The sequence below is a fragment of the Panulirus ornatus genome, chromosome 2 (assembly GCF_036320965.1).
Source record: "Panulirus ornatus isolate Po-2019 chromosome 2, ASM3632096v1, whole genome shotgun sequence".
NCBI lineage: Eukaryota > Metazoa > Arthropoda > Malacostraca > Decapoda > Palinuridae > Panulirus > Panulirus ornatus.
Genome location: NC_092225.1, coordinates 89,339,078 through 89,351,529, shown reverse-complemented (window position 1 = coordinate 89,351,529; position 12,452 = coordinate 89,339,078). Strand labels below are relative to the sequence as shown.

The window sequence follows — 12,452 nt, the reverse complement described above, 5'->3', positions numbered from 1 at the left end:
AACAGTTCCATAACATAAAGATACAAATAAGCAATCTTAAAGAATTAGAGCAGGTAGGCATGTGGATAAGATTAACGGATAAGATTAGCCCATACCCACTAAGAGTGTGGACAAATGCCAGCTGAGGTTTATGAAACATTATTCTTTATCCTGGTCACTAGATGACCTCGAAAATAAAAGAATATGGGTCCACCACTTAATTATGTGAATTTGGTCAAATATTTGAATGTAGATAGACAGGCTCTGAACAAAAAGATTTTAAGCAAATTATTTAACAAAGTAAAGGTATTTTGTAAGATGGCTGGGTCAAATGTTCTTTCAGTATCAGATCTGTGAACAAAGTAGTGACATTCCAAAACTGTAGGATATAACTAACTTATCTCACAGAAAATTTTGAGGAGAGGCCCCTCATTTTTTATTTTTTATCTTTCATTTCACTACTCTAATTGCAAAGTGACTTTTATGAAAGTGTCATTCAAGCTTACTATAAGACTCATACTGGCTGAAATCCTGATGAATGCTTTTGATACTCCATAGGTCTGCTACTCAAGACTTCACCACCATCAAGTAGGCTTCACAAGATATTTTGCACTACATTAATAAAACAAATACTCAAGTTGATCCATACAGTTGCTGAAGCTGAATATTTTTTTGAAGATAAGTTTTTTGTAATAATTATCTGAAATTTATTATTTGGTATTTGTGGCAGTCATTGCTAATTAATTTTTATTTCAAAAGTGATAGATAAATTTCTTTACATACTTCCTTGTCATGAAGGAGCCATTATAAGAATATGTATCACTTAAGTGAAACTCAAGTATCATTTTCTTGTATACTTTCTTAGTTTTATACTTTTAAATTTTGATATGATAAATTAGAAATAGTTTTTCTTCATTAGTGAGATATTTCATTTTTCCAAATGTTGAGCATAAAAAAGAGACAGTTTTTGCATTCTGTAAAGATCCTCTTGAAATATCATTCTAATATTCAGTGAAATAATCCTAAGCACGTCATAATCCTGTTAAGGATTTATTAACAAAGTGGAGCCTAATGTATTTATCATAAGATAGTATTACCTGTACTGAAACTGGAATGTTCAGAGGAAGGAAGTAATTCTCTGATTTTCTGGCAACTTGTTAAAGTGGTCAGGTTTTGATTAATGCTCCACATGCAGCACTTGTTGAGCACAAGTACTGGAAGGGCATTATCAGGCAACTCTCAGTCTCCCTTCATTGTTTTCCAGATTTTGTTGTATTTATTTAATGAATGACTGATGAAGATTGAACATAATGGTCTTTAATTTTTTACTCTAATCTTGAATATAATCAGTTCTCACAGGAATTTATTAGACATTATTAATCTTTAAATTATCTTTAGAAGGGGAACAGATTGTTGCATCTTGCTGGCAGAATTATGGCACCTTGATTGTTTGAGTAGTAGTGAGTTTCTAAAGGACTTTGCATGAGCACTCTTTATGTTTTACCATACATACTTATGTTTTTTAAATCCCAACAACAGTAATCAATGTAACCTACAAATACCATTTAATTTTATCTTCAGCATTTTATTAATAGATGAGTATTACTTAAAACCAAAATTTACTTAGAAAAAGTATTAAGATAGAACATTTAAGTCCACTTTTATAGACATGCACAAAAATGAATTCTCTTTTTCCCTTGCAGAAACCCAGCGTGCCCCTAATAAAAGACGGAAGCGAAAAGGTTCACAGTCAGGTCAGAATGCCACTGCGAACTCTGCTGGCTCAAACAAGAAAAGATCGCCTGGTCCAAACTTTAGCCTTGCCACTCAAGTCTCCGTAAGTATTGTTAGGCAGATTTACTTGTGGTGTGATCAGTGATTTTGAGCCTTCGATCTTTTGTAAAGTAAAGTTCATTTTCCTATGGTATTAAGAGGAAAATAACATTACAAACATTATTAGATCTATGGGTCATAACCAGTGAAATCACCACTTTAGTCTATTCCCTCTGTTTCTTGTTAGTGGTTTTATCATTAACTTGTTAGCCTATGTTATTGATACCTTCCGTGGATTGTATTGATCACTTCCTATGGCATTTTTTTGTTTGCATGCCATTCTGATAGTGGAACACTTTTCTCCCCAGTGACCAGGCTGATCATTTCCCATGAGGTGAAGCTGATCTCCTCTCTAGGTAGTATTGCCTCTCTGGTTGCTTAGTTAGTCTCTAGTAATAGGTTAAGCCAGATAAACTTTGGAACTATCCCGGCAACCATCATAGATGTGGCTGAAAGATCATTATGAAGAAAGACAAAGGGGATTAATCTGAGTTCCACATCTACATTGACTGTAGAGAGGACGCAGTATTTGTCAGCCATCTTTTGTCTGTTTTCATATGATATCCTTACCCACCTTATTGGTTGTTACCTGGAGGTCTCCAACTTTAAGTGGGTTATCCTACATTTAAGTATGCATTCTTCAGATTATATACTGTTCATAAAAATAATACAAATCTTTTGTCTTTAAGAGTAAATTAGTAGCTGCAGATTTATGAGTTGTGCATTATGCATTGTATGTGTTCATTTCAAAGTATGATAAGTACACATATGAATACAGAAGAGGAGGTCAAATGTTTCAGAATTACTTTATTGATGGAAGATTGATTTATATCTGAAGAAAAGAAGTAGAAACTTCTGTTTAGCTAAATGATTGATTGAATCCAAGGATGTACTGTATTAAAAAAATGCATTCATACATAATGAGCCATTTGAACACCTCTTCCTCAAAAATCATATGAACCCCAGTAAAAGGTTTTTTTACACAGTGTGCTTATGCTGGGCTTGATAGATGTGTTGCATTTTGAAGGAGCATGTAAGCATTTTCTTCAGCAAATTATCTATTTGGAGAAACAACTATATGCATATTTGTAATGTAAAGTCATATGAACTGTGCTGTTACGAGGAAGCAAGTCATTGGGATGGAAATAGATAATTGTAAAAAATCAGAGAAAAAAGCAGCAGAAATGTTGATAATGTGTATATAATATATACAATTTTTTGTTGAGAGGCTCAGTTATCTGTTGCTGGTGCTACCTCGCTGAGGCGGGAAACAATGAACTGGTATGATAAGTGAAAAATATACTCTTACATGAACCCTCTTAACCCCAGACAGACATGAATCCCCTCTGCACCCTTCCATAACCTTAACGAGTGTGTGACAATTGGGGTGACTTTCTGTGTGGACAGATATGGGTATGAATGATGGTATGGTAGTCCCAGTGGTGTTATGTGGAATTGTGGTGTGGGCCCTAGATAAAAATAAAAGTATGAAAGATGGTGGATTTGTCGAAAATGAACTGCAAGGTTAGTAGATGTGGTGAGGAGGGTTTTTTGGTTAAGAAGTGATAGGGTAAGAGATAAGTGTGGTAGTATGAAGAGTTGAGAGAGCTGAACAGGATATGCTGAAATGCTTTGGACATTTGGAGAGGATGAGTGAGTTGTCAATGAGGGTATATATGTCAAAACTGTAGGAAACAAGGGGGAGGGGGAACCTGAGGACAAGCTGGAAGGAGTGATCAGGGTGTGAGTATGCAGGGGGTTTGAGGTGTGCAAGACATGGCATGAATTGGAGTGACATACTGTCTGTGACTGAACCAGGATGTAAGAAGAAGTCAGGGAAAACTATGTAAAGATTTGCAGAACTTTGATGTAGATGGGAACGCTTGTTTTCGTGCATTATATTCAATGACTAGAGAATGAATGTATGAATAAGGCTGACCTTCATTTGTTCCTCTTACTATCTTGTTATAGAGGAAATGAAAAAAAAAAAAACATGAAAAAATAAATCAACTGCAGTGTTTCAACACCCTTATCCTACTTAACCAGCCAATGATACTTCCAGTCCACCACCTCCAGCAACCAACCTGCCAGACATTGATTTTTGCTCCCCAACTAGAACCACCTTGAGCACACTAGATAACTCACCTTTGACCACTTATTCATTCCGATAACTCTATGCCTAGTCCACCCAATCCACACAGCCACCAAAACAACATACATAAACCACAGGAAAGCCAGTTGGCCAGCATTCACACAGAAAATGGAGCCAGAGCTTCAAAACTTAATTATAGGTGACTTCCCACCATCTCACACTATATCAACTTCTCCACCCAAGCCAACAAAAAGTACTAATCACAAGAACATGGGAAGTTATAACCAAAACTTCTCTCCACTGGTTCAGACCTCATAAAACAAATAAGGTAGCATAGACAAAGCCACATATCGTCTTTAAAGATCCAGAACAAATTGAAATTCTAAACAATATCATCTCTAACTTAATCACTGAAAGGCAAACTGCAAATTGGCTCTTGTTTCTCCATACAAAGAACCAGAAGACCCACAGCAACCACCTCTGGGACACATTAAAGAAAATCCACACCCGCACCAACTCAGCCCCTACACATTAAGCACTTTTGACCCAATCCAATGACATTCCTTCTTCCATAGAACAAACTTACCCATGAAACATTTAAAAAAATCAGCCACAAACCAACTACACCCCTAAAATGGAAAGTGATGAAGGACTGCACCAAATCCATCCAGAAACATCTGTCACCCACCTTTAACTCCCACTGATACAAGCAGTACAGTTAAAACCTTGAAGACCTCACCTACAACAGGCTATCGTAATGAATCAGACTTTCACATAAAATACTGTGGAACAAATAAAGTCCACACATTCAGTTATCTTTAACCACTCCAGGCTGTACACAATAAAACCCTTAACATCTCAAACCATGCCAACATAATACCAATCCCAAAACTTTCCAAACCCCCCAAGTTCCCTCTCTTTTACCGATCTATATCACGTCTGTCTACAGTATCTGAACTGACAAAAACTGATCCTCAACAAAACCAAGCAGAAATCCCACTCTCACATACAGTATGGTATTAGACCCAATCACTCTACTACCACACTATTGACAAACTTCTCACAACTTATCCTAGATTAGTGTTTTGTAACCAGTGAGACGTACCACTAGTGGGGTGCAGAGAGCATCTAGATGTGATGCAAAGTTTTGAAAGTGATTATGAAATTATTGAAATAAGGCATTGCCTTTCTGAGTGTTTTGTATTTTTTCTTTGTAACTGGTATGACATTGCAAGAATATCATTCAGGAGTCTCCTTTAGATAATCTTTAATTGCATTAAAGCTATAAGATATATTTCACTTTTCTTCCATTAACTGTATCTTTGAAAGCATTCTTTCCTTATCAAAGAAAGTGTAAAAACAAAGGAGAAAAACAATTTCCACTTCAGAATAGCTCTGAGTCACTGTTTCACAAATTACTCCAAGATTTTACATGCTTACCAATAAAATGCAGCCACAGGCCACTCATTGCTTAATCATTGAAACATCTCACTTTTGCATTAGATTTTTTTTGTTTTTCATAAGTATAGAAATAAAATATACTCCCAGCATCATTTTTGCATTTTTAATTGCCTTAGATTTCCCATTAATGGGCAAAATGATACTAAAGTGCATTTAGTTTTATCTTTCATTTTCGTCATGTTGGAATCAGGATTTTTTGACTTAATGGTTTTGGGACATAAGTTTCAAAATGTTGAGAAATGCTGTTCAGATGACTTCAACCAACCGTAACCTTCTTCCTTAACAGTTTTGGTTGCAATAGACTTCATCAAAGCATCTGACATTGTTCCCCAACGCATCAGCAGACAAAAGATACTCGACACCACCCTCCACATAAATGACAAAAAGTGGTTGTTCAACTTAATAGTTGGCCACCACTCCAGATTCTCCCACAAAGCCTTTACCTCTTAAATCCTTAAGCTCTACAGAGGAGTTTCCTAAGGAGCAGTTGTTTCTCCAATCCTCTTCAGTTTCTTCCTGCATGACTTAACACATTTAGACCAAAGTATGAAGGTCCTCTTATGTGGATGACCTTATAATCGCATCATCGCACTCTGATTCCACAGAAGCAACAGCAAACGTGCAGTATCACAGTACACAAGTGGAACAGTGGCTCACCCAGAACAGAATGTGTGCATCCTCACAGAAGTCTTCAATCACTTTTTTAACTTATGCACTCCCCATAACCCTGAATGGACATCTACTTCTGTGTAACAGAATTCCAGCTATACTACTTGTCACATGTGACAAACACATAACTTTTATTTCCCACTTCACGAACATCAGTGCAAAAGCCGTGAACAAAATAAGCATCCTCAAAATGCGTATTAACACCAGTTTTGGAGAAGGAAAAACAATCCTATAGCATACTATACAAGTGGTTCATTCACTCTGCCTTAAGCTACTACTTACCCACCTGGTCATCCACTTTTTTTTTTCAAAAGCAAATTTAACAAAACTACAAAGCACTCATGATAATGCCTTACAACCATGAAGAGTCAACAGTTGCCCAGTGAAACAAAAATGCATCTAAAACAATCACACTTCATTTTCCTCAGCACCAAACCAAACCACACTATAACTAACTAACAACCCCCTCTGACCCCCAACAAATATGACATTAGCTAAGCATATACAATAAGAAATAATTTGACAAGCACTAAATTCATCAGGGAACTATATATATGAGAGGGCTTGGGAAGTGAGTTAGTTGTTGTTGGCTGATGATACAGCACTGGTGGCTGATTCGGGTGAGAAACTGCAGAAATTATTTATTTCATTTATTATACTTTGTCACTGTCTCCCGCATTAGCGAGGTAGCGCAAGGAAACAGATGAAAGAATGGCCCAACCCACCCCCATACACATGTATATACATACACGTCCACACACGCACATATACACACCTATACATTTCAACGTATGCATATATGAACATACACAGATATGTACACATATACACATGTACATAATTCATACTTGCTGCCTTTATTCTTTCCCGTCACCTCCCCGCCACACATGAAATGACAACCCCCTCCCGCCGCATGCGCGCGAAGCAGTTCTAGGAAAAGACAACAAAGGCCACATTCATTCACACTCAGTCTCTAGCTGTCATGTATAATGCACTGAAACCACAGCTCCCTTTCCACATCCACGCTCCACAAAACTTTCCATGGTTTACCCCAGATGCTTCACATGCCCTGGTTCAATCCATTGACAGCACGTCCACCCCAGTATACCACATTATTCCAATTCACTCTATTCCTTGCATGCCTTTCACCCTCCTGCATGTTCAGGCCCCTATCGCTCAAAATCTTTTTCCCCCCTCCACTTCTGACACATATGTCCTCTTTGTCAATCTTTCCTCACTCATTCTCTCCATGTGACCAAACCATTTCAAAACACTCTCTTCTGCTCTTTCAACCACACTCCTTTTATTACCACACATCTCTCTTACCCTTTCATTACTTACTCGATCAAACCACCTCACACCACATGTTGTCCTCAAACATCTCATTTCCAACACATCCACCCACCTCCACACAATTCTATCTATATCCCACGCCTCACAACCATATAACATTGTTGGAACCACTTCGAACATTCCCATTTTTGCTTTCCAAGATAATGTTCTCAACTTCAACACATTCTTCAATGCTCCCAGAACCTTTGCCCCCTCCCCCACCCTGTGACTCACTTCTGCTTCCATGGTTCCATTCGCTGCTAAATCCACTCCCAGATATCTAAAACACTTCTTCCTCCAGATTTTCTCCATTCAAACGTACCTCCCAATTAACTTGTCCCTCAACCCTACTGAACCTAATTACCTTGCTCTCATTCACTTTTACTCTCAACTTTCTCCTTTCATACACTTTTTCAAACTTAGTCACCAATTTCTGCAGTTCCTCCCTTAAATCAGCCACCAGAGGTGTATCATCGGTGAACTTCCCAGGCCCTCTTATGCCTAACAGACTGCATACTCACCCCTCTCTCCAAACTCTTGCATTTACCTCCCTAACAACACCTTCCATAAGCAAATTAAACAACCATGGAGACACCACACACCCCTGCTGCAGACTGACCTTCACTGGGAACCAAATCACTCTTCTTTCTTCCTACTTGTGCACATGTCTTACATCCTTGGTACAAACTTTTCACTGTTTCTGGCAACTTACCTCCCACACACTCTCAAGACCTTCCACAAAGCATCTTTATCTACCCTATCACATGCCTTCTCCATATCCATAAATGCTTCATGCAAACCCATCTGTTTATCTAAGTATTTCTCACACACATTCTTCAAAGCAAACACCTTATCCACACATCCTCTACCACTTTTGAAACCACACTGCTCTTCCCCAATCTGATGCTCTGTACATACCTTCACCTTGTCAATCAATACCCTCCCACATAATTCCCCGGGAATACTCAACAAACTTATACCTCTATAGTTTGAACACTCACCTTTATCCCCTTTGCCTTTGTACAGTGGCACTATGCATGCATTCTGCCAATCCTCAGGCACTTGATGATCTACACATACATTGAATATCCCTGCCAACCAATCAACAACAGTCATCCCCTTTCGTAATAGATTCAGCTGCGATACCATCCAAACCTGCTGCCTTGCCGAATGTCATATTCTGCAAAGCTTTCACTATCTCTCTCTTAACCAAACCATAAGTGGATGGATCATTCTTCGTCTGTTTCCTGGCACCACCTTGCTGACGTGGGAAACGGTGATCAAGTATAATAAGTATGATGAGTGTTGGAAATGAAATGTTTGAGGACAATATGTGATGTGAGGTGGTTTGTTCGAGTAAGTAATGAAAGGGTATGAGAGGTGTGTGGAAATAAAAAGAGTGTGCTTGAAAGAGCAGGTGTGTTGAAATGGTTTGGACACATGGAGAGAATGAGTGAGGAAAGATTGACAAAGAGGATATGTGTGTCAGAGGTGGAGGGAAGAAGGAGAAGCGGGAGACCAAATTGGAGGTGGAAGGATGGAATGAAAAAGATTTTTAGCGATCAGGGCCTGAACATACGGGAGGGTGAAAGGCGTGCGAGGAATAGAGTGAATTGGCACGATGTGGTATAGTTGGGTGGACTTGCTGTCATTGGATTAAACCAGGGCATGTGAAGCATCTGAGGTGAACCATGGAACGGTCTGTGGGGCCTGGATGTGGAAAGGGAGCTGTGGTTTTGGTGCATTACACATGACAGCTAGAGACTGAGTGTGAACGAATGTGGCCTTTTTTGTCTTTTCCTGGCGCTACCTTGCTGGGGGGATGCTATTTCATGTGTGGCGGGGTGGCGATGGGAATGAATAAAGGCAGCAAATATGAATATGCACATGTGTGTTTATGTCTGTGTATGTATATGTGTGTATACATTGAAATGTATACTTGTGTATAAGTGTGTGTGTGAGTGTTTATTTATATATATGTGTATGTGGGTGGGTTGGGCCATTCTTTGTCTGTTTCCTTGCACTACCTCGCTAATGCAGGAGACGGCAATCAAGTATAAGTATGAATGAATATATTTATTTATTTATTATTCTTTGAAACTGTCTCACGTATTAGCGAGTTAGTGCAAGGAAACAGATGAAAGAATGGCCCAACCCACCCAAATACACATGTATATACATAAAGGCCCACACACGCACATATACATACCTATACATTTGAACGTATACAGACATATACATATATACACATGTACCTATTCATACATGCTGCCTTCAGCGATTCCTGCCACCACCCTGCCACACATGTAATGACACCCCCCCCCCCCCACATATGTGTGAGGTAGCACAAGGAAATGACAACAAAGGCCACATTCATTCATTCATACTCAGTCTCTAGCTATCATGTGTAATGCACAGAAACCACAACTCCCTTTCTACATCCAGGCCCCACAAAACTTTCCATGGTTTACCCCAGACACTTCATATGCCCTGGCTCAATCCATTGCCAGCACGTTGACCCCGGTATATCACATCATTTCAATTCACTCTATTCCTTGCACGCCTTTCACCCTTCTGTATGTTCAAGCCCCGATTGCTCAAAATCTTTTTCACTCCATCCTTCCACCTCCAAATTGGTCTCCCACTTCTCATTCCCTCCACCTCTGACACATATATCCTCTTTGTCAATCTTTCCTCACTCATTCTCTCCATATATGACTGCTAGAGACTGAGTGTGAACAAATGGGGCCTTTGTTGCCTTTTCCTAGCGCTACATCACACACATGAGGGGGAAGGGGGTTGTTATTCCATATGTGGCGAGGTGGCAAAGGGAATGAATAAAGGCAGACAGTATGAATTATGTACATGTGTATGTGGGTGGGTTGGGCCATTCTTTCGTTTGTTTCCTTGCGCTACCTCGCAAACGCAGGAGACAGCGGCAAAGCAAAATAGATAAATAATTATTATTATTATTATTATTATTTTTTTTTTTTTGCTGTCTCCCGCGTTTGCGAGGTAGCGCAAGGAAACAGACGAAAGAAATGGCCCAACCCACCCCCATACACATGTATATACATACGTCCACACACGCAAATATACATACCTACACAGCTTTCCATGGTTTACCCCAGAAGCTTCACATGCCCTGATTCAATCCACTGACAGCACATCAACCCCGGTATACCACATCGCTCCAATTCACTCTATTCCTTGCCCTCCTTTCACCCTCCTGCATGTTCAGGCCCCGATCACACAAAATCTTTTTCACTCCATCTTTCCACCTCCAATTTGGTCTCCCTCTTCTCCTCGTTCCCTCCACCTCCGACACATATATCCTCTTGGTCAACCTTTCCTCACTCATTCTCTCCATGTGCCCAAACCATTTCAAAACACCCTCTTCTGCTCTCTCAACCACGCTCTTTTTATTTCCACACATCTCTCTTACCCTTACGTTACTTACTCGATCAAACCACCTCACACCACACATTGTCCTCAAACATCTCATTTCCAGCACATCCATCCTCCTGTGCACAACTCTATCCATAGCCCATGCCTCGCAACCATACAACATTGTTGGAACCACTATTCCTTCAAAATCTTTTTCACTCCACCCTTTCCCACCCCCAAAATTTGGCTCCCACTTCTCATTCCCTCCACCTCTGACACATATATCCTCTTTGTAAAATCTTTCCTCACTCTTCTCCCCCATATATACGCTAAGACGGATTGAACAAATGGGGCCTTTTTTGGGCCTTTTCCCTAGCGCAACATCACAACATGAGGGGGGGGGGGGTTGTTTTTCCCCCATTTTGGGGCGGGGTGGAAAAGGGGAAAAGAAAAAAAGGCAGACAGAAAGGAATTTTAATGTACATGTGTATGTGGGGGGGTTTTGGGCCATTCTTTCGTTTGTTTTCCTTGCGCTACCCGCAAACGCAGGGGACAGGGGCCCCAAAGAAAAATAGATAAATAATTATTATTATTATTATTTTTAAATTTTTTTTTTTTTTTTTTGCTGTCCCCCCGTTTGCGGGGTAGCGCAAGGGGGGGGATATGAATATGACATGTGTGTTTATGTCTGTGTATGTATATGTGTGTAACATTGAAATGTATACTTGTGTATAAGGTTTTTGTGTGTGAGTGTTTATTTATATATATGTGTATGTGGTGGGTTGGGCCATTTTTTGTCTTTTTCCCTTTGGGCACTACCTCGCTAATGCAGGAGATGGCAATAAAAGTTTAAGTATGAATAAATATATTTATTTATTTATTATTCTTTAAAACTGTTTTCAGTTTTTCGCGGGGTTAGTGCAAGGAAACAGATGAAAGAAGGGCCCAAAACCCACCCAAAACAAAAATTTATATACTAAAGGCCCCCCAAAAGCACATTTTCATCCCTATACTTTTTAAACGAAATTACGACATATACATATATAAAACAGGGTACCTATTCATACATGCTGCCCAGCGATTCCTCCCAAACCACCCTGCCACACATGTTAATGACACCCCCCCCCCCCCACATATGTGTGAGGTAGCACAAGGAAATGACAACAAAGGCCACATTCATTCATTCATACTCATTTCTCTAGCTATCATGTGAAAAGACGGGAAACCACAATTCCCTTTCTACATCCAGGCCCCACAAAACTTTCCATGGTTTACCCCAAAACCTTCAATCCCCTGGTTCAATCCTTTCCCCCAGCACTTTACCCCGGTATACCACATCATTCCAATTCACTCTATTCCTTGCACGCCTTTCACCCTTCTGTATGTTCAAGCCCCGATTGCTCAAAATCTTTTTCACTCCATCCTTCCACCTCCAAATTGGTCTCCCACTTCTCATTCCCTCCACCTCTGACACATATATCCTCTTTGTCAATCTTTCCTCACTCATTCTCTCCATATATGACTGCTAGAGACTGAGTGTGAACAAATGGGGCCTTTGTTGCCTTTTCCTAGCGCTACATCACACACATGAGGGGGAAGGGGGTTGTTATTCCATATGTGGCGAGGTGGCAAAGGGAATGAATAAAGGCAGACAGTATGAATTATGTACATGTGTATGTGGGTGGGTTGGGCCATTCTT

At 39.7% G+C, this 12,452-nt stretch overlaps 1 protein-coding gene across 2 annotated transcripts in view; it reads left to right on the top strand.

Moving 5' to 3' along the window:
• Chi (LIM domain-binding protein 2 Chi) overlaps nucleotides 1-12,452 on the top strand; it is a 362,970-nt gene that overhangs the window by 235,898 nt on the left and 114,620 nt on the right. For both annotated transcript variants that reach the window (XM_071679453.1, XM_071679454.1), the window contains exons 8-9: nucleotides 538-567; nucleotides 1,683-1,816. In XM_071679453.1, coding sequence (XP_071535554.1) covers nucleotides 538-567; nucleotides 1,683-1,816 — 164 coding nt within the window. The remainder of the gene's footprint in view (nucleotides 1-537; nucleotides 568-1,682; nucleotides 1,817-12,452) is intronic.